Source organism: Caenorhabditis briggsae (genome assembly GCF_000004555.2).
Source record: "Caenorhabditis briggsae complete genome, chrIV, whole genome shotgun sequence".
Lineage (NCBI taxonomy): Eukaryota > Metazoa > Nematoda > Chromadorea > Rhabditida > Rhabditidae > Caenorhabditis > Caenorhabditis briggsae.
In genome coordinates, this window is record NC_013487.2 from 10,757,967 (window position 1) to 10,780,650 (window position 22,684).

The 22,684-nt window shown below is 39.7% G+C and overlaps 5 protein-coding genes across 5 annotated transcripts; 4 read left to right on the plus strand and 1 right to left on the minus strand.

Annotated features, from left to right (window-relative positions):
- Positions 1-3,582: 3,582 nt before the first annotated feature.
- Positions 3,583-5,473, plus strand: CBG01702 (the record flags this gene model as incomplete). The annotated part of the gene is made up of 4 exons (XM_002634095.1): positions 3,583-3,591; positions 3,653-3,780; positions 3,834-5,163; positions 5,297-5,473. 4 exons carry the CDS (start codon positions 3,583-3,585, stop codon positions 5,471-5,473), a joined length of 1,644 nt encoding a protein of 547 aa, XP_002634141.1.
- Positions 5,474-7,145: 1,672 nt separating this feature from the next.
- CBG01701 lies at positions 7,146-8,121 on the plus strand (the record flags this gene model as incomplete). Its single annotated transcript, XM_002634094.1, has 5 exons — positions 7,146-7,191; positions 7,237-7,356; positions 7,619-7,684; positions 7,728-7,964; positions 8,009-8,121. The coding sequence occupies 5 exons, from the start codon at positions 7,146-7,148 to the stop codon at positions 8,119-8,121; spliced, it is 582 nt and encodes a 193-aa protein (XP_002634140.1).
- Positions 8,122-9,294: 1,173 nt separating this feature from the next.
- On the plus strand, positions 9,295-11,205 carry CBG01700 (the record flags this gene model as incomplete). The annotated part of the gene is made up of 7 exons (XM_002634093.1): positions 9,295-9,339; positions 9,391-9,476; positions 9,532-9,795; positions 9,843-10,237; positions 10,286-10,796; positions 10,889-11,009; positions 11,056-11,205. The coding sequence occupies 7 exons, from the start codon at positions 9,295-9,297 to the stop codon at positions 11,203-11,205; spliced, it is 1,572 nt and encodes a 523-aa protein (XP_002634139.1).
- Positions 11,206-11,813: 608 nt separating this feature from the next.
- CBG01699 lies at positions 11,814-18,599 on the plus strand (the record flags this gene model as incomplete). The annotated part of the gene is made up of 14 exons (XM_045235856.1): positions 11,814-11,897; positions 12,429-12,590; positions 13,034-13,123; positions 13,674-13,772; positions 14,008-14,139; positions 14,842-14,958; positions 15,252-15,382; positions 15,436-15,559; positions 15,781-15,963; positions 16,011-16,297; positions 16,343-16,706; positions 17,548-17,649; positions 17,700-17,924; positions 18,483-18,599. 14 exons carry the CDS (start codon positions 11,814-11,816, stop codon positions 18,597-18,599), a joined length of 2,217 nt encoding a protein of 738 aa, XP_045091906.1.
- A 363-nt stretch (positions 18,600-18,962) lies between these two features.
- CBG01697 lies at positions 18,963-22,513 on the minus strand (the record flags this gene model as incomplete). The annotated part of the gene is made up of 5 exons (XM_045235857.1): positions 18,963-19,094; positions 19,517-19,621; positions 19,716-19,862; positions 21,810-22,277; positions 22,511-22,513. 5 exons carry the CDS (start codon positions 22,511-22,513, stop codon positions 18,963-18,965), a joined length of 855 nt encoding a protein of 284 aa, XP_045091907.1.
- Between the last annotated feature and the right edge of the window lie 171 nt (positions 22,514-22,684).

Consider the following 22,684-nt stretch of genomic DNA (forward strand, 5'->3'; position numbering starts at 1 on the left):
ATCTATTTCTATCATTCTTTTTTTCTCTCTTTTTGTTTTTTTTCCTCTCTCATCTCATCTCAATGTGCAAAATAGGCGCCAATTGATAATTTCATCCCTCCCAAAGTGTTAATAATCACTCAAATGCAAAGCATTTTCTATTCAATCATCCCCACATCTCCTCAAATGAACCGATGTCTTCTTCTCCTTATTTTTCTCTATATTTGTTTTTTCTCTTTTTTGTTTCCTAATAAATAACTTATTTTCCATTATCCCTTGCTCCCTTCTATTTCACTCTTTCATATTTTCGTCTTGATCCTCAGGAAGCTTAAGATGCGAAAAAAGATAAAAATCACGGAAAGAAAAAGGAGAAGAAGCTAGATTCTGTCAAGGTCAACGAAGGTATGATAGGCGTCGCCGAACAACAGAAACTCGTCGGAAAATTGCGTAATGAAGGATTTTGGAGAAGAAGAAATAAGAAAGAGAAGATGAAGAAGGAGAAGCATCTGCTACCAATCGGATCCCACTGGGCGATAAAACGAATTTCGTTGCCGAAAATAGGAAGAAGACGATGCGCGGAGAGGAAGGAGACCATGAGAATTGCGTAATTGGCAGAATTTTTTGAATGCAACGTTGCTACATGCTTAACAAGAGACACCGTCTCTGTTTATAGAGTCACTATTCAAAGTGACTTCTGGACAAGAACCGGAAGAGTGGCCACGATCACGGAGGTACCTGGTGTTTGGTGATGATAGATGACGTGGCAGAAGCCAAGGTTATTTAATATTCATTGTCAGACTAGACACTGATATGATCATGCTATTTTCAATTGGAAATAACTGGATTTTTTTCATCTCTGTCTGATGAAAAAATGTACGATACCGCCGAGTGTATGTGTTCTTACGTCTCTTTTTTGTTCTAAAATGAATGAATATGGCTCGGTCTCTGAAGATTCAGCATGTTCCGAAACAAATCGGGAGATCTGAAAAACGCTGACTAACATGAATGGAATGGTGTGAAACAAAATATGTGAATCATTTTCTCATCAGTTTTTATTCAAAGAAGAAATTAGATGAACACAATAGAAGTCGCTCTGAAGATACCTTTCACAAAAAATGCAAGTGTGGATGAAATATGATTCAAAAAAAACATTTATTGAATAAAGGAATAATTCTGTTTCTAAATACAAATGTACCTGTAGCCTTGAAATTAGATAATGTAAGCACATCTGGACGAATATGTTACACGTGAGGTACATAGAATCTAGTCACGACAAGTTTTATCAGAAGACATATCACCTTCCATCTTTATCGGTTTGTTAGACTCTGACTGTCAGTTTACAGTAAAAGGATCACAAAAACAGGAAGAGATATATTTGTGTTTTTGAAGGTTGGTCGCATAATTTTTTATTAAATTTAGGAGAAAGAATGAAGGTGAAATTAGAGCTTGTTTCGAATAAGTTCAAATTTTCCTTATATATAAAACGCTACTGGCGTCTGTTGGTCCCTCTGTCAGCCTGTCGACTTTTGAAAAAAAAAACTTGAAAAATAAATATAGACTTACGTGAATAAATATAGACTTGAATCGCGCCGAAGGCGCACCAACTTGCTTGTTGTAAATAATAATATACTATAAGAGCTGGTTCTTCTATTGTTCCAGGGTATCCCCGGAGTGACCATCTATTTTCTACCGTAAAACCTGTAATGGAAGCAGGTCAACTTTGAGCCAATTTATCTCGGTTCCAGTAAATGTTTTTAATAATTTGATAAACATTGTTTTTGATAATTTGATACACATTGTTTTTGATAATTTGATAAACATTTTGTCAGTTGATCACTTTTTGATATCTCTCACAGGAATCGAGATAATTGAGCTTAATGTTGATTATGGTTTGGATGGGATTCTATTAGAGGGAATACGGTATTCGAAGAACAGAATTATTAAATTATATACTTGTTTTCATTTAAAAAATGGTCAGAAGCTAGAATATATCGGTGAGATAAGTACAAAATGGGCGGAAGAGTTGGCCTTTATCATTCAGAATATCATCATATCAAGTCTTTCTTCTTACTGAAACGGAAACAGAAAAGAAAGAGAAAGTGAATGCAAAATTTTCCAGTTTATCAGCTCAGATATCGTTCCCCTGGGTTTTTGTGTCTGTCATCGAAACCCTTTATACCTTATGTCCTCACCTCTGCCACCACTCGCTTCGTTACACACCTCACATATATTGGCAACGAAAGGGAAAAAGCTTAGGTCCTGATCGGGACGGCGCTGGCAATTAATCAAGTGAATCGCTTATCAATCGAAAAAATGTTTTCTCCTCTGCACAACAATATACGAGTGTAGTGATAGGATGGATGAAGAGAATCTAATGAAACAATTTGGAAGCGATTGCATAAGAACGAAATGTGCCGACCTGGCTGAAGAAGGATCCAGCCACTGGATCCGATAAATGAGTCAGGGAGATTGGAATGGGAAGAGATGGACGTATTGCATAATTGAGAATGGGATGTGATAGGCATGAAATGAGAAAAATTAGTGGTGGAATTGGAATTATTGAGGTACAAGGCAGAGTAACGAATTTACTGGAGAGGTTGATTAGGAGTTTTATAGGTCTTTTAAAGTTCAGGGTGACCAAACAATGAGGTTTCTGGTATGTAGGGTATGACTCATAATCTTTAAAACTTGGGCACGATATGATAAGGGTCACGAAGCTCAAAGGGTTTCACAAGCATAAGGTCAGATTACAGTATTTCCTTTAATAGAAGCCCACTCAAACTACTTTGAACCGAATTATCTCGATTCCTGTGTAACATATCAACATTTTGTCAACTGATAAAATATTTATCATAATACCACCAATATTTTATCAGTTGATAATATTTTGATATCTTCTACAGAAATCGAAATAAATGAGCACCAATTTGGATGTGCTTATATCAGAGGAAATACGGTAATCTGATGGTCCTTGCTAGTGAAATTCTTGTGAAAATATAATAAGGCAGTATAAATAAGTAGAATTGAGTTGTGGAATGATGTAAGGAAATTTATTTTTGAAGGCAGAATTCTGTGAATCATGTTCTATTACGACGCAGATTGTAATATTTTCATTTCCTAGTCCACTCGCTAGTGTACCTGCTCTTTTTTCTAGTTCAAATTAGTTAAAATAAGCTATCTGAATATCGAATCTTCATAATTTTCCTTTCATCTATTCTTTTTTTTCTATCCATCTTCGCACTTCGCTCTTCAAAAATATACCGGTCCTTACATCAAGGTGGCACTGGTCAGCCGTGCGACGACACTGGCCAGGGGTGTTAGGCTTGCTTACCCCCAATAGTACACCACATTCCGAAACGATAGATCATGGCATCCGAAGAGACCTTCACGTCCCCAGGTTCGATTTCAGAAAACTGTTTTACGCAAGCGGCTTCTTGCCCCCCCCCCCCCCCCCTCCTCCTGCGCATGTTGCGCCAGCGCCTTTCTCTTTCACACAGCCGGAGGAGGTGAGGGGAGGAGTGACAAGGGCACTACTTAAGCTGACCGAATCTTTCATTTTACGGTACTACACACACTCTCTAACACACAAATTGTGTCGTCGTCATGGCTAGTGTGAGTTCATCTTCCTTATTTTTTGTTAAATTACCTTTCTCACTTTCTCATTCTCTTTCAGTTCTTGTTGATTGCTCTTCTCGCTACTCCAGCTCTTGGATGCATCGGTGGTCTTGGTGGAGGAGGTGGTTGCTGCCAACCATCTCAGCCAGCTTGTGCTAACCCATGTGGTGGAGCTTCTGCTGCTGCGTAAGTTCCATTCTAATTCTGAACTTTCTCTTTTCCATTCCTATCTTTTCTAGTTACGCTGCCCCAGCCGCTGGATACCCAAGAGCTCCAGTCGGATATGCTGCCCCACCCCCACCACCACCACCAGCTTTCGGAGGACTCGGAGGAGCTTCCTACCCATCTGCCGGAGCCGGAGCCGGAGGACAATATGATACCGGAATCCACGGAGGAGCCGCTCAAGGAGGATACGCTGGAGCTCAAGGAGCCCAAGGAGGATACGCTGGAGCCCAAGGAGCCCAAGGAGGATACGCCGGAGCTGCTCAAGGAGCTCAAGGAGGATACGCTGGAGCCGCCGTTCAAGGAGGGCAAGGAGGATACGCTGGAGCCGTCCAAGGAGGACAAATCGCTTCCCAAGGATACGCCGGAGCCGGAGCTCCAGTCTCTGCCGGAGGAGCTTACAACCAAGGACCAGCCGCCGTGAACGGAGGATACACTTCTCAACAACAAGGAGGAGCCGTCGCCCCAGCCGGATACGAACAAGGACCAGCCGCCGTTCACGTTGATGCCACCTCTGTCACTTCCGAGGGAACCGTCTCTCAACAAGGAGGATCCTCTGCCGCTGGAGGATACGGAGAGGAGACCGGGGCCTCATCTGTTGCTGAGCAAACTAACACCGTTGTCCAAACCGGAGAGACCGCCGAGGAGGGATATGGAGCTCAAGGAGGATCTGCCCCAGCCACTGGATCTGAAGCCGAGGAGACCGAGATTGTCGCTGTTGCCACTTCTGCCCCAGCCCCAGCTCCAACCTACGAGAATGTTCAACCAGCTCCAGTTGCCCCAACCACCAATGTCGAGGAGACCCACGAAGAGACCCACGTTGAGGAGCCACATGTTGAGGAGACCCACGAGGAGCCAGCCCCAGCCCCAGTTCCAGTTGCCACCTCTGCCCCAGTTGTCGAGCCAGTCACCGAGGTTACTAATGAACAAGAATATGAAGAGGAAATTGTTGAGCCAGCTGAGCCACAAGTTGTTGAGCCAGTTCCAGAGCCACAAGTTGTCGAACCAGCACCACAACCACATGTTGAACCAGTTCAACCAGCCCCACAAGTCACTGAACCACAAGTTGTCGAGCCACAAGTAGTTGTTGAACAACCACAACCAGCTGCACCAGCACCAGAGACTTTCGAAACCTCTGCCCCAGTTGCACCACAAGTCACTGAGTACCCAGTCCAACAGACTGAGGCTCCAGCTGTCGAAGAGGTATACGAAGAAGAAACCGATGCACCAGTCGCCGCACCATCTCAACCATCGGAATCTTCTTCTTTTGAAGAGGTTACCGCTGAAGAGACTGCACCACAACCACCACAACCAGCCCCTTATGTTCCACCAGCACCAACTTTCACTGTATGTTTAGGATTGTCCCAATACTTTTCCACAATTCTCTTTCACACAAACTCAACAATTTCCTTACTGTCGCCTGTCTATCTAGGATATACAAATATTATATTTTCTGCCAACAACCCATGTCTTATTTCAGGAGCAAAAGCCAGGATACGAGCAAACTGCCCCAGCTGTTGAGACCAAGGAAGAGTCCTACGATGATGAGCAACCAGCCGAGGAGACCCACGTCGAGCCAGAGCAACCAGCTGCCGGAGGAGGATACTCTGCCACTGAAGCCCCAGCTAAGCCAGACGGTGGATACCGTACTCACTAAGCGATGAATCGAAATAGGTGCTCATTTTGCTCTGATCTCGTTTTGATTGCTCGCCGACATTCTGCTCAAAACAACCCCCCACTTTCTCGTCTTTCATTTTGCCTCGTTTGTCTGTATATACTGTTGAACCCCCGAATTATTTTATTTTTCTCTTTTTTTTCTTTGTGACTTTTATGAGTAGCTGCGAACTTTTCACTGACTGAAATTATTCTAATTTCAAATAAAATGGTGATTATTTAAATTGCTGGACTGGTTGTGACACTTTCGATTGTAAAAGGAAAAATTATTTTACACAAGTTCTGGACTTTAAAATAGGATCAGATTCAGAAATTTGACAACATTTGAAAACTCATATATACCGTAAACCCTGTAATAGAAGAGCCCGCTTAACTTTTAGCTTCGAGCCAATTTATCTCGCTTCCTATGGAAGATATGAAAAAGTTGTCAACTGATGAATTGTTTATCATAATCTCAGAAACACTTTATCAGTTGACACATTTTTGATATCTTTCATAGGAGCCAAGAAAATGCAGCTCAAGCTGGGCTGTGGGGGAACCCTACTATTACAGGTTTTTCGGTACATAGACAAAGCATTTTTTACCAAAAATACACATCATGTATTTTTGGTCCATTCTGTAGCCTTCAGTCCCCCATACTACTCTGATGTCTAAAAAACCTTAACATTTGTCTAGTCCGTGAAAGTTGCTGTCGCACGGCATTGTACCTGGCTCATTCCGAATTTTGTAGCTTCAATGCTGGCGAAGCAAATCCTCCAAATAAAACTTTTTCAATAGATTCATAACATCTTCAGTCAAACCACAAGTAACAGTACCAATATCCAACTGAATATCAAAACACTCGACGACCGGTGGCTTACCAGTTAAACGGACTCTATCCCATCTGTTACAACTGTGCAAAATTCAGAAATTCTTCATCTTGTAGAGATTTAGAGATTAAAAATTTCAGGTTATTTAACATGACAAGGTTTTATTTTATGTTTGAGGAAACTCTTTTTCTTGATCAGTCCTTGATATTTATCACATCCGTTTTCTATGTTGCTGTTGTTGTTGTTGTTGTTTTTCAATAAAGCTCTGATCACTTGGTTGAAAACCTTTGAATTTTAAACAACAGAAGCAGTTTTTCATATCCAATAGTAGGTCATATGACAGAGAAATCAATATTCTCAATGATCGTTCAGCTTTTCTTCTTTTCAAAAAAAATCTCTGGAATTTCACTCTTGTTCTTCTCCTCATTTCCCCCTTCTCCCCGCTCTCGTAGCGCGCCTGGTGTTCAACTGACACACTTCCTACTCGCTGGCGCATTCGTCGTGCTTTTTGCCACTTTGGACACGTCAGCGCACTTCAGATTCCCTTTTAACAGTGCTCTGAAACTCGGAACCGCATCGTTCTATCAATTTTTTTGTTGATTATCCATCTGCGTATCTTCTCTTTCATTGGTACACGTGGAAGCGCGTGTCGTTGTCTTCCTGGTGTTAACATACGATACACAGCCTATCGATGTCTCGTTCTCTTTCTTTCTTCTCCGTTGTTTTTACTTATCTTCTCATTTTGCCTGTTCCTGACCGTTTTCTCTGCCATCACCGCTTTATTTTAGTTCCGAACACTTATTCCGCATACTTTCTTGCATCATTTGATTCGTTTTCAGATTCAAAATGTCTTTTTTATGGGACTGGTTCAGCGGAGTGCTCAATATGCTGGGTTAGTTTTTTAAAGCTATGTCTGCTTTTTATTCAGTCTTTTCAGGATTGACCAATAAAAAGGGTAAACTGGTATTCCTGGGACTCGACAATGCTGGAAAGACGACGCTGCTTCATATGCTTAAGGATGACAGAATCGCTCAGCATGTCCCTACTCTTCATCCAAGTAAGTTTTCTTTTTTTTTAATTAAAAATGTATGGCGCTATTTGAATAAGAAAAATTGGTATCATGATCAAGTCCTGCGCTTTATTATCAACACATTTTCTGTAGTTTGTGCTGTGAGAACAAATGTATGTCGATTTGCTGTACCAAGTTTCATTATAACTCGAAATATCTTTTCTCTGTCCGCAGCTGATTGACCGGTTTGGTTATCAAATCTCGCCAGTCGACAGAAACCAGATTTTGAAAAACATTTTATCCATTCCAGCATCCGAGCAGATGTCCCTGGGAGGAATTTCATTCACCACATACGATCTCGGAGGACACGCTCAAGGTTTGGTGTAGCCATCCTACAGTTGGTTACGATTTTCTTGCAGCTCGCCGAGTTTGGAAGGACTACTTCCCAGCCGTTGATGCTGTCGTTTTCCTGATTGATGTGGCCGATGCAGAGAGAATGCAGGAAAGCCGCGCTGAACTTGAATCCTTACTCCAGGATGAACAAATCGCTTCAGTTCCAGTCCTTGTCCTGGGAAATAAAATCGATAAACCAGGAGCTTTGAGTGAGGACCAGCTGAAGTGGCAGCTCAACATTCAACACATGTGCACCGGAAAAGGTAAGATTATAAAAGTTTGTTATCATATTCAGAATGTTTTTCAGGAGATGTATCGCGCAACGAAATGGCATCGCGGCCTATGGAAGTTTTCATGTGCTCTGTTCTACAACGACAAGGTTATGGAGAGGGAATCCGTTGGCTTGGACAGTACCTCTAAACAACTCCGTTCACAGATTTCTATTGCTCATCCTTTCCTATTTCATTCTTGAAAAACAACAGCACCATTCTCTTACATATTGAACCGCCAACATTTCCTTGTTGACTTGTTGTACGTACTTGTCCTCTCTCTTTCTTAATGGGAATCAAGCTCGATCGGCTGAAATTTTGTTCTCATCCGTTTTGTGCTTTTCCCTTCATCCATACTCTTCTCATGCCTTTGTCGTTTTTGCAACAAAATGTCACCTTTTCCCAATTATTCATGAATTTTCGACTTATTCGAACTTGTAAAAACCACACGGCGTTCTGGTCTTTTTTTTCAGATTTTTTTTCGACCTAAATACTCATCAATCCCTTATTTATAGAAATTTCTTGCTCCCTCCACAGATAAACTAAAATGCAACTTTTTCATTTTCTATTTCGGTTAGTTCTATGTGAATGAAACAACTTCCACTTCGTACATCTATAACTCTGGCGTAGTGGTTATGAACCTTGTATTGTCAAAATAAGGATAACTTTGTTCATGCGAGTCTCCTAACTTTTCAATAGACATTTGACGCACTTCCTAAGTCACCCTATCACAAAACTTTGTCATCCGACGTCACACCACCACTTTCGATTAATGGTTTTTTGTAGCTAGTGTAGCCTAAATATTTAGATGTCCTAAAGATTCGTTTCTTATTTTTGTAGCTATTTGAAGGAAAAAACATCGGTTTCAATCTAGAAGGTGTAGTGCTATAAACACGACTAGTCAAAAAATGCGGATCCGATTGATAAATTTCAGGACAGTACGGTTATTCAAAAAATATATGATTACTGTAACATCAAGAAACCAACAGAATGGAAAGAAAAATGGACCTCTCCCGCTTGATGCTCTCTTCTATCTTTGTTGAATACATTGAACGAAATACTGCTCCAACTCAATTATTCCCTCCGTTTCTCTGCTTCTCTAAAGCTTAATGCATAACTGAAGCGTTCGCACAAATAGGCATTCGCTCGCGGAGAAAACCAATAGTTTTGAATCTACTTCATTCGTTTTCGCTGAATTCAAAGTTATGGTTGAATGAACTGTATTCCCCTTATAAATGATCCTAAAAAAGCGGGACAGTTATCGATCAGTATTCTCCGAAAACATAACAATCAATTTTTCACTAAACTTGCAGTTCTTCAAGCCATGACGTCATTATTCTCTTCACTTGCCCATAATTTACGGGGACAGGTAATCACCCAGATAGTTCTTTGTTTTCCTTTTCAAATCCTCAGTTTTAAGCTCATCGCTCGTATTGTATCGTTTGCTATCAACATGTATCTCTTAAGAAGAATAGACAACGATGTTCTGGGACTTGTCAATGTCAGGTAAGATGCGCCTCTGGAAATATTCTTTTTTACTCAGGATGGTGTTTAATTACAGACTGACTCTCCTGTACTCGTCAATTTTGTTCTTAACTCGAGAACCATTGAGGAAAGCTGAAATCATTCGTGGATCACTTCCGAAGTTTATTAATCTTCTTTGGCTGAGCCCTATCATATCATCAATGCTTAGTGTTATTTGTGTTTACCTCTGGTGCACTTTTTCATCAACTTCTGAAGATGTTTCCTGGAATGTTCTACTCTCATTTCCCATATCTGCTATCATAGAATCGATTGCAGAACCGTTCTCTGTTTTATCTTTACGGTGAGTGCTAATTGCTATAAGCTTCTGAATTCTAATATGGATTTCAGACTGGAGTCCACATCAGGATCCCTTGGCCAACATTTTGCGATAGGACAAGGGATGTTAATTTGTGTGAAGCGAATCTTCGTTCTAGCTGGTCTTTTCATATTTCCCGAAATGTATCATCTGGATATCTTCGCATACTCTCAATACTTTGGAGCAATCGCTTATCTTCTTTTTAATTTTATCGCATTTTATTTCTACATTAGAAACAAATCCATTCCGGAGCTGGAAAAGTTCACTAGCTTCTCCGATTTTCTTCCCAAGGCCAGTGAAGGAATCGATCGTGATTCTATGAAAGCAGTTTTCACAATGTTCTCCCATTCTATTCTGAAACAATTATTAACTGACGGCAGTGCCTATGTGATGACATTCACCGAACTTCTCAGTTTGAAACATCAAGGTATTTCAACTATTTGAGAATCTTTAGAAATCAATGAACTGATTATAGCTGTATACGATGCCGTTGAAAGAGTTGGAAGCATCATTGTTCGGACGATCCTATCACCAATTGACGAAAATTGTAATGCCTATTTTTCCAATACGATTCGAAAGGAGAGCAGTGTATTCAGCAAGAATACAGACAATCATGATGATTTAGTTGAGAATCTTTCAACAATTCTTCATGTCGTTGGTGTTATTGGATTCGTCGCATGCGTCTTCGGAGTACCGTACTCGTCAACCGCCATCTCACTTTATGGAGGAAAACTGCTATCTGATAACGGAGGAGCTCTTCTTCTTTCGTTATACTCTGGATACATTTTGGTGACTGCTATCAATGGGATTACGGAAGGATTTGCAATGGCGAGTATGGATAATTATCAGATTTATTCACATGGGAAATTCTTATTTGTCACTTCGGCACTTCATCTTTTCATCAACTATGTTCTCTGTGTCTACATGAACTCTGCTGGATTCATCGTGGCGAATATTATCAATATGACTGTCAGAATTATCTACAAGTAAGTATTTTCCCAGTAAAATCGAATTCCATGAGCGACCTATTTTTATGAATTAGTGTGTTCTTAAACAGGCATCTCAATTTTTAATTCAGCTGGAAAACGATCCGGCAATATCTCGGCGACCGCGCACCATCCTTCACAACTGTTCTACCCACATTCTCAACTGCTATGTTCCTTGGAGCTTCATTATTTGCTACCTCGTTCTCCTATCTGGTAAGATTATCAAATTCACTTCTCTTCAAACATTTATCACGTTTAGATCTTTGCTACAACACCTGGTCTCTCTCATAATCTATCTCACATTGCGATCGGAGCAGTTTGCCTAGTCATTCTAGCTCAGCACACCATTCAACATGATCCTGTATTTGCTGCCATCATCGATTCTCTGGCAAAGAAACATCGAGAGTGATCTCATTATTTATTATTATCTGTAAATATTTTGTTCTGATGCTTTATCTCTGTTAGTCTCGGGTTTAGAGTTTCCTATATGTTTAAATAGACTGTACAGAAATGTTGAATATTGCATTTTATTAAAACAATAAATTAAAAAAGTTGACTTGCTTCTTCTCTGCCACAGCTCAATTTTTAAGTGATTGTTTATTCTTTTCATCTCACAGCTGGCGTCGAATTCGGCACCCACAAATTGACAGAGAGAAGTGACAGAAACTCCAATGGCTGCTGGATCAACAACATGAAATGCACCTGTTTCAATATTACTTCGGCACAAGTCTAAGATGTTTCTTTTCCCTTTTTTCTTCTCCCGTTTTTTCTCTTTTTGCAGTCTCGTTTCGCCTGCTCCTTCCGCTTCGACTCCGCCCACTTTTTGATAGTATGTGGAGCCCTCGGGCGACGGACGGAGCAAAGGAGCAGCTGACGGGAAGGACCCACGTCGTGTGTGTGTCTCGTCGCTACCAATTTCCTCCCACCCACCTTTTCCGTGTTCCGAAATATTCAATTTCTGATATTCTAGACAAGGGAGAACATACTGACAAATCCGATGAGTTCGAATAACGGAGCATGATCATCCAGTGGCTGGTTTCGCTGCTCTTCGCCGTCGGAGTAGTTGAAAGTTATGATGCCGGCGAGGAGTTGAGTTGTAAGGTAATATAAATATGTATGGTTTCGAATTAATTCAGTTCTGTAGCTTTTGAATGAAAGGCGAAAATTCAGATCCTAGAAAAGACTGGCAAATGGGTCCCGAATCTCATAGCGTAAAAATTTAGTCTACCTTATCTCCTGGCGGACCCCTTTGTTTTTCGCAATTTCTAAGGTTGTATTATTTCTGTCCGTTCTATTCTGATGGAAGACATGAATACTGTAAAACATTCTAATAGAGCGCCAACCCCTAACATTTAACTTTGAGACAATTTATCTCGGTTCCTGTGAAAGATATCAAAGAGTAGTCAACTGAAAAAAATATTTTTGGTATTGAAATGAACATTTTGTCAGTTGATTAGTTTTTGATATCTTTCAAAATAACCGAGATATATGGGATCAAAGTTGACGGTTCGTATAGCGTTCTATTATAGTGTTTACTGTATGTATGAAATTGGTTACAAGTCTTTTGATTTTTATTTTCTGTTAGAAGAAAACTATGTTCTCAATCTTTGCATAAACTATATTCTGATTCAGCGTCGTCATGGTGGAATTCCCCTACCGCTTGGAGTGTTCACTGTTCAAAAAGAAGGCTATCCAGATGCTCTTCCAGCAATTCGAACCGCCCTTTCTCATGTTCATACCAGATCATGTATTCTTCAAGGATATCGTCTGGAAATGATAGTCAAAGACACCCATGTAAGTCGTTTTCTATTTTCTGTCATCATCCCGTTTTTTTCTTCCCCCTCATCTCCTTCCATTCGATATCGAACAAATTCAATTTGCAACCCGAAAAGCGCATCTCTCGTCAATTGAGTCAATTTTGGCGCTCTCGAGCTTCAGCCATCACACGTTTTTAGTGGTGCTCTCTAGAATATTTCAAGTTCGGTTGCTCCACCATTTTTTTTCTCTTCTTCAATTCACGGTTACCTCATCTTTTGTGTGTCGGAATTCATGACCACGTCGTCGACGGAAAAGATAGACGAAGACTAAAATAATAGAGAGCAGTGCACCATGTTAAACGCTTGAATGCGTTAACTAAATGGGTTAGACGAAACGAGAAGATGAAGAAGAGGAAGACGGACTGGGTTGTTTCAATATTCTGAAAAATATTGGGAAGGGAAATATGACATAATTTTCAGTGCAAAACATCACAAGGAATGAAGGCGTTGTTCGATTTGATTGCTTCCAGACCAAGACCCGTGGCTATTCTTGGAGGGCAATGTACTGAAGTAAGCGAACTTAATGGACTCTTCTGAAAGTGAGACTAAACGTAATTATGGTCCCTCATTAAGAGTTCCAGATACAAAAAATAATTATATGAGTTTATAGCTAGTATACAAAATCGGAGCTGTGGGAGAGAAATCTGGTGGCCACAGCCGAGCTACCGTATTTAGCAAATATGCTTCACTTCCATATTGTTTCCGGATGGTCTTCCGTTCTCTGACAGTTTTTTCGATGTAGAACTGAAAATTTAGGTTACGGTGGTTTTCAGGACGAAACCCGTTAGCCACGCCCACAAGCTTTTCGCTTCCAAAGCTCCGATTTTTTTGTACCTGATTGACAGATGATTTATTTTGATTGGCTTTCATTATTGTCCCAAATTTACATTATAACTGAAATTTAAGAAAACAGTATGCATCCAAACTTTTTAAAAATCCCATGATTTGAGAGGAAAACATGTCTTATGGAAAAGTCTTTCCAGTTTTGTTAGCTTTTCCAAAAGCAATGAATGAATTTGTAGCAATGTCTTTTCAGTTCTTAAATTTTCTATAATTTCAGGTCAATGAACCGATTGCAATGGCTCTCAAATATTGGCAAATTGTTCAGCTATCATATGCAGAGACTCATGCCAAATTCGCCTCCTCTGATTCCCACGAAGTTAGTTTTCGAATTGAGGGAGGGCCCAATTTAGAAGGAAGCGAAGGGGACGAATTCATGAAAGTCTTCCGGTGTGGGAAAGAAAAATTGCCCTTGGGCGACCATTCCGAGGCCTCTTCAGAAGCTCTATTCCTCTTTTCTCTCTTTCCATGCTCAATTCTTTCATTTTTCCCCTCGGACCTCATTTTGAAATGAAAAGGGTGACACAGAAACAATGAATGAAATATGATTGCAGTTGTTTCCTACCTTCTTTCGAGTTGTGCCTGGAAGTCGAAATACGAATATGGCAAAGTGCAAGTTTGTGAATCATTTTGGGTGGAAACGAGTCGGGACGGTGAAGCAGAATGATCAACCGAGATACGCGTTGGTAAGGGAAACCATCCGGAATTATTCATTTTGAAATTTTCGGGACCCGAAAAATGAAAAGACACGCAATGGACAGCGACTACTAGATGTTTGATGGGGATGAGAGTGACATATTAAGAATTGAGAAAAAAGAGAAATAAAACGGGGAACATGAATCGGGATTAATGCAAGTGACACCTCGTGTTCCGCTTTCAGAATGGAAAGGAGACATTGGAAATGTGGAACGGGAGATTGCAAGGAAAAATAGAAAGGGCTTGAAAATTAGACATATTTTTCTTTGATTCGAAATGTTCCACTATGGATAGTATTCTTTAAAAATTGTCTATTTCAGTTGATACACTTGTATGACATATAAAAAAGTCGACATATAGGGATGCCGTATTCCTCCAAAAGAAGCTTACCAAAACCATCAACTTTGAGCTCAATTATATAATATTTTGACAGTTGATCACTATTGCATTCCTTTTACAGAAACTGAGATAATTGAGCTTAAATTTTGCGGTTCGTATAGGCTGCCACAGGTTACCGAAAAAGGAAATACAGTAATCCTTGACATCTGATTATCTAGATACCGTAGTTGAAAGTTAAAGTTTCACCCTGACTTTCCACTTTGAGGTAATTTTTCTCGGGAAAAAACTTGATTGGCAAACGTTTTTGATATTATGATGAACGGGTTTTTCCCCAAGCCGAATAAATTTTTCAGCCCCACGAAGCGTTGACGACTCGTCTGGAACATGGTTTTGGAGTGAAGATAGTTCATACCGCAGGTGTAAATTGGGAACAAATCGAGACTGTCGGTGCAGAACTAGATGAGCTAAAGGTTTGTGATTCTCGTCATCCATCTTTTTTTCTTGGCAATGTCGCCCGTTTTTGCGTTGTCGCAAAGAAAAAGAAGATAAATAATGAGCGAGAAGGCGGTCTTGCTCCTTCGAGAGTCACACAATGTCCTCTCGATTGGCTTTCCAGATAACCAGACAGAGAATCCCGTGGGACAGCCCGTTCCCTCGGTCGCTTACATGTACAACATCTTATTATTCGAGAGAAATGACTCGGAATTTTTAAACTAAATTGGGGGCGAGAGATGAAGCAAGATCCAGATATATCTGATTTTAGGAGAGAGATGTCCGAATTATTCTTGTGGACGTGGATGAGGAAATGGCTGCTACAGTACTCTGCGCAGGCTATCATCGGGGAATGTACGGGGATAATTATGTATGGATTCTACCTGGATATCACTCGGATAGGTAGAGATTCAGTGATGATGGGAGACATGCTTCTGACTTTTTAAATTTTTCAGATGGATGAACAAAACAAATGACAATTGCACAAATGAGGAGATGAAAGAGGCTGCGAGGAATCATTTTTCGGTTGAATTCGCATTGTCGAGAAGAGATGTTGATACGAAGATAGTTGGAAACACGGTAGGGTCTTCAGTTGTATCATGAAAAAAGCCATGAGACATTCCAAATGATATTTTGGTTGTGCACAGTTATTGATTAGATCCATATTAAATAGGTTGACGTCTAAACATTAATCCAACTTTTGAACTAATAATAAGCCAGGCTCCACAACACAGTTGACTCCTTTGACTAGAAAATTCATATTCAAATGGAAATCAATGTGCTGGAAGTTGAACTTTCAGAGAGCTGGAGATGTATGGAAAGAAATCAGTGATCTGGATCCGAACAACACCTGGAGAGGATATCTTTATGATGGCCTATGGACTCTGGCCATTGCATTGAGTCATTCGATGGGTGAAAATGCTGAATTCTCTCATCATAAAATGATTGAAGCAATTGATAATTCATCCTTTCAAGGGTTAACGGTGAGTTGTTTTCTCCGCAGTTTCCAACATCTGACAAACATTTTTAGGGTAAAGTAAAGTTTGCCAATAACGAAAGGCTCGGGTTGGTAGATATAATGCAGTGGTCTGAAGACCATTATGTTCCATTTGCAATGTACGATGGAGCAGAAGACGAGTTCAGAATCATTGATAGTGAAACTAAAGGATGGTCACCTCCATTGGATTCAACGATCACTGAACGACGGCGGGAGCATATTTCATCGTTGTTGTTTTTGGCAATGTCACTTTTAGCATTGATTGGTATTTTCTTGGCACTTATATTCTTACTGATCAACTTTAGATACCGTAATCACAGGTGAACTTTAACAAACTTGATTTTTATACCATCCCGATTTTGCAGATTCATCAAAATGTCCTCTCCAAATCTGAACAACATCATTATTGCTGGCTCAATCTGTACCTTTGCATCAGTGATAATGTTAGGATTGGACACTCGAATAGTATCTCCAGATGTTTTTGTTTGGTTATGTTATATGAAGACATGGACACTGTGTCTTGGATTCACATTGTCGTTTGGTGCAATGTTTTCAAAGACATGGAGAGTTCATTCAATATTCACCAATATTCGGATGGATCGGAAAGCAATCAAAGATTCGAAATTGTTCCTGATCCTTGGAGTTCTTCTATTTATCGACATCTGTGTTCTTGTCACATGGGCTTTCATTTCACCGTTCTCATATACAGTTACGGAGCTTCCACACATTGTGAGTTTTTGGGGATAAGTGGTTTTCTTATCTTCAATCTGTAACTTCTGCAAGTCTCTTCACAGGTAAAACGGGTTGCTGAAAAGCGTACAAATGGCGCGGATTACGATTGAGGAATTGAAAATGAGAAGGCGGTCTAAAAAATTAGGAAGTGGGGAGAAAATTGTGACTAAAATATGAAAGACAACCATTTGTAATCGGACCATGATTAAAATACAATTTTTTTAAATAAAAATATCAAAAAAGTGAATTTTTCTATTTTATGAATTTTTTAAAAAAGAAGGACTTCTTGTCACAATTTAACCTACTTCCTTAAAGGTGGGGGGACATGAGAATAATAATGTTGTCGAAATTCCGTTCAAATATGCTCCTCGAGGAGTTGAACTTGTCGAGGCGAGTGTTGAAGGTGCGGCGCCGCTACCTACTGAGCTACGCGTGCAAAGAGAAAGCCGCTGCCCGATTGCATACATAAAGGCGAGGGCGACAGCTGTACGCAGAGTGACATTAAGCGTTGTACACCGTTACGGTAGAATGCATACTCTGGCCCCAAAAATCCCCCGTAAAATCTCCTGTCCCCCCACCTTTAAAAACAAAAGTTATAGCCAATCCTTGAATCTTTAGCCGCCGTTCATACGCTTTTCGGCCACCGCGCCGTATCTGTGTTTGAAATACCGTAAGACCTGTATTAGAAGGGCCGGTTCTTTTATTTTTCTAAGCTTCTCCCGGAGGACCCTTTTATTAGAGGGACCCTCTAATACAGGTTATACGGTAGTTGCTGAAGATTCGTAGGGAAAACTGTGTCATCTCATTAAGCTTTTTTTTTGTACAAAAAATTTTCCAGCCAGAAGACAACATTGTGATAATCCCAGAAGTGGAAAAGTGTTATTCATCGAATTCAGGAGTCTTTCAAGCAGTTCTTTATGCAGTAAAAGGAGTTCTCATGGTATTCATATTCTTCTTATATTTCTGTTTCAACATTTTTCCATTTTCCAGATCCTTGGATGTTTCCTCGCTTGGGAAACACGCCATGTAAATGTTCCAGCTTTAAACGACAGCAAATACATTGGAACCAGTGTCTATTGCTGTGTGGTCATGAGTGTTTTAGGACTATCAACGAGTGTAATTTTACAAGAACGGGTCAACGAAATGTTCAGTCTTGCCTCATTTTTTGTCATTTTCTCCACAACTCTCACACTTTGTCTCGTTTTCGTTCCAAAGGTGGGCCTTTCTTTTTTGAAAAAAGGCGCTGCATTCAGAGAGTCACACTAAACGTTGTTTCGAAAAAAGAGACCAAACAACTAGTTCATAAATTATTATGGTTGAACAGTTTTCGAAAATTCTGGAAGTCGGGCTCAACAATCATCACAATTATAACAAATTTGCCTAATATGAAATCATTTTTTGTTTTTCCAAACATCAACTTTAAACATGATGTCTGTTTTTATAAATGTCATCCTAAAGACTTTAGGCTAAAGTGTTTTTTATTCTAAAACATCAAATGTATATTATAGGTGATCAAACTGAAGTCTTACTGACCTTATTGGACATCAATTAATGTGAAATAAGAACTAAAATAAAATTTAACCCACAGCCTCATCTAGAAAAAAGCAGAATTAGCAGAAACAAACTATAGTAGATTAGTGCAGATTATCTTTTTTTTACAATAATGAGATTTAGTGATCTTGAAACAAATCTTTTGATATTTGCCCTCTTAAAAAGTGCAGGATAATCTATTTCCGGAAAAATTGAAAGCTTCTCGCAACCCTCGTTTTCCAGGTAATTGAATTGGCTCGAAATCCAGTTGGCAACGAGCCAAGAGCTTATCGACGAGGACTTATGAAGAGTGTAGTCGCCAAAACTTCGCAACCAATGTCTCCCCAACCGAGATCGTAAGCTGGAAACTCCCCTTGATCAACTGTTCATGCTTTGTTCTTTTTTTCAGTGATAGCACCGGTGATTTAATGAACAAAGCGGAGAGCGAAAACAAACTGCGAAGGCGGTATTTACACCAGGTACCGCTTAATTTCCGGTGGTGTAAACTAGATAATGATAAAGTCTGCGTTTCAGAAATCAACTCAATTATGGGATTTGGTGGAGAAACTGCGAGCCAGAGGTGATACGCAATTTCTACAACAAGGTAAGTGAAGTAGAAGAAGAAAATTGTTCATTCGCCCGTTTAAAAAATTATCAGGAGGAGGAGTTTTGATAAGGGGGAGTTGAGTTGAGAGATAGATGAAATGAGTGATAAATTGAAACCTAAAGAATGGAGACGAAGTACAAGATTATGCAAATTAGGAATGAGATGGAGACGATGTTGGTTCGACTGCTTGATGCATCTGTGAACACGTTGTCCGCGAACGTTATTTGAAGTCCGTACTTGTCATAGACCTGGAAAATTGAAAAATTTAGAAGTTTATGATTAGGAGATATTAGAATTATAAGCTTTAAAGGAACTTTCCCAGCGGCGACGATCCCTTATTTTTTGAAAAATCACTGATGAGTTACGTTTTATGTGTTCTGACATCGTCATCATCGTTATAATCATTTTTCAGACATACATTTTTACATTTTTCAAACATACTTTAATGAGATCAAGAAGGACAGAAAATTAGAAAAATATCTCTCTCAAAGACACCTTTCATAATCATTTCCTGATACATATCATCTCATAAAAAGCATCTCATAAAAAGTTTAATCAAGTATGTGACGTAGAGAGTCCCCGGCTCCTATCCGATTTCCACCGGATATCCGAATATAAAGAAGGTCCAAGAAGAGAAGGTCAGCGATCTTCTTGAATTTTTCTTTCTTACCCTTTTATGGTTGACATCGTTACAAAGATTCGTCGAACAACAACAGAATTCGGAGAAACGAATTGAATTCACTTGACTCTTTGCATGATGTTTTGTGAAGAGACTCTGAAAAAAGAAGACGTAGGAATTCAGAATAACATGAAAGAAGGTGTTCCTAATCGGTTTGTTTTCTTGAAGTCCTATCAAGTTATTCCAATACCTGCATTTTATGATCAAGCTGTGCCAATGTCGGACATGATTCGTCGATTCCTCTGTAGAGACAGTGTGATTCGTGAACACAGAATCTGTCGTAGTACTGTCGAATCGTTCCACTTCTGTTGACTGCGTAGTATTCCGAATAGCACTTCTGAAAATTATATCCTTCTTTTGGGATCCAGTGTCAATCAAAAGGGATTAAACAGTCGGGTCGAGAGTAGGGCTTAGTATGATAATCCAGGAAAATAACGGATACCAAAACTTCATATTGTCCCTCTTTTTTTCTATTTTTCTATTTTTTATTTTCAGTTTGTCTCTCTATTTTTCTGATTGCGGTACCCCCTTCCTTCCGCTTTCATCACAGTTTTTGGGTGTTGAATTTCGACAAATGTGCGAATTCGAAACCCGACCCATCTCTCGACTGAAACTAAAAACTTTTGAAAACGAAGAGTTGGAGGAGCCATATTTTAAATTGGTTGCCTAGTTCTAACTCACTTGAGTGGGGGACCCACTTGATTCTTCTTTCCCTTCTTTTTATGCACAGAATTATTATTATTTGAGAATAAGAGGAAAGTTGGAAGAAAGAGGGAAAAAAAGTATGTTTTTTGACATGAATACTGACATGTTATGCATTTCTGAGCATTTTATGTATGACCTGTGTGTCGGGGAAAAACCAAGAAAATGAAGAGATGAAGAAGAAGAACTGAAAATAGCAAAAAAAGAAAAGAAAAAGAAAAAATGGAGAATCATAAATCTTGATTTAATTCAACTAAATTTGTTCTTCTTCAAAACTCCCACTCAGTTTAAAAAATATTTTATCAATAGGAAATTTTTTTAACTGTTGATATAACAATCTGTAGACCGGATTTTCAGTTGCCCACCTTAGAGTGAAATTGTTGATCTTTATTTTTATTCGGATCACCGAGCTTTTTACAAAAAGTTATACCCAACCTAGTCTTTCTTTTTGCATCACACGTCCTTCGAAGCGTTCCAAAGACTTCAGATGCATATAATCCCCGTTCTCCGTGTGTTTTTTTTTTCATTTCTTCCCTAATTATTTGAGAAGAAGTTGAAAAATGTCAAAATAAGGTGTGTATACTAACGACTACTAAAAGTAGCGAGCCGTGTCTAATTTTGCGGGTTCTCGGTTGGCCAAACCCTAAAATCTCTTACACGAAAAAGTTGTCGAGCCGAATTAGGCCTGATGAGAAGAAACAGCAGGAGGAAGAGAAATAGAGGAAGACGCAGGAATCGCAACGAATATCTTTTTCCAGTTTCACACTTTTCAGGGCTTCCTTTCAATATTTAACCGCCTTATCTGCGTATTTACTATAATAAGTGAGTCACGACAAAATAAGAAGAAGCAGAAGAAGAATAAGAGATCTACGTGCTCTGATAATTGCGTCAAGACTAGAAATTCTGTTAATGATCTCTCTTTTCACTTCATGTAGGTCTGCGTTATTGATATCCGTGAAATTAAATTTATCAACTCACAAGATTATCAGGAAACCGGCGGTCAAAGGATTTTGAACAGAGACACAGACCGGAAATTAGGGGATAGAAAAGAACACACAAAGCTGAAAGAATGAAAAAAAAACCAAAAACTGCGGATTCCAATCTATTTTGAAGAGTATCGAAAAGAGAGAAATATGGATTCCTGGATTTTTTTCTTCTTGAACAGTATCAATTTTCCGAGAGCTAATTAGCAACTAGCGAAATCATTGCAGGAAGTTCCATGCGCCTTTACCGTTGAGCTCTTAGATCGTTTCAAAATTAAAGGCGCATGAACGTCCTGAAAGGGTCTCGATTTTACTTCCCTCTGTAACCGAATTAATTAGAAAACAATATCATTCCTAAATTCAGAAGTCGTTACGAAATTCCGGTTACATAACCTACGTGACAATTTCCAAAGCAGGTGACAGGCTGATAGATAATGCTGACAACTAAAAAGGGATTTCAAAATACTGAACCGGTTACGTGATAATAGGATTTCCAAAAAGCTTGACAGCAGATTCTTCTTGGAGTTTGTGCAGAGACATACAGTTTTTTTTTGAATTACGTATTACTGTACTTGCTATCGCAACCATGATAAACTAACCATATTATCTCCACATTCTGTTCTCCGGTGTGGTACCGGATAAGATGAATCGTAACATTCCAAAGCGCTGACAGATTGTATTCCGATCCAAATCATTATCCATTGCAGAATGGTGTCTTTCATCGACGTCCCCATCATCACAGGAACGAGAGACATCCCTTCTCCTTCGTCAGCCGTCGAGTAGCAATAACAGGTAGGAACTGGCGACTCTTCTGTCCGCCCCTCTCTTCGGCTTCTGTCCCTTCTCTCTTTTTGCTGATGCTCCGCCTCCTTTTGGCGACTTGCCAAACCGCGTGTTGGCGAAGGGGAGCAACAGCAGAAGCCGTAATGTGCGGTGCGGCGAGTCGAAGAGCCCACGAGTTTCCGGTTTTGATGTTGCCAATTTTCAGAGAAGAGACGAGTTTGACAGCTGCTGGTCCAAATGGTAAGTTCAAGGCAAAGGATGGTGTTGGGTGGAAAATGGGGTTTCTGAAAAGAAAGAGAGAAATGTTTAGATTGAATGGTTTTATGATTCTTAGAAAACTGGTTCCATTCCACATGAAAACCGTTGAAAGGGTACAGACCAAACCCATTCAAAACTCGCGAAATGAAAAAAAAAGTTCGCAAAGCGATTCATTCCTGATGTTTTGCCTTCTTTCTGCACATCTTGTCTCTTCTCTTTTTTTTCTAATTGACCCCGTGTGTCTTCTCTCCTGACAAACCATCGAAAATCACGAATCTCTTTTTTTTCAAAAAAAAATTTCAGGAGAGCGATCATGCGACTGGCCATGGGTAGATCCGGATGAGCCGAGCACAAAGCTATGAGAAGGATCGAGATATTTCATTTTATTAAATACATTTAGTAAATATAGACAGAATAAATTATGCGAATATTC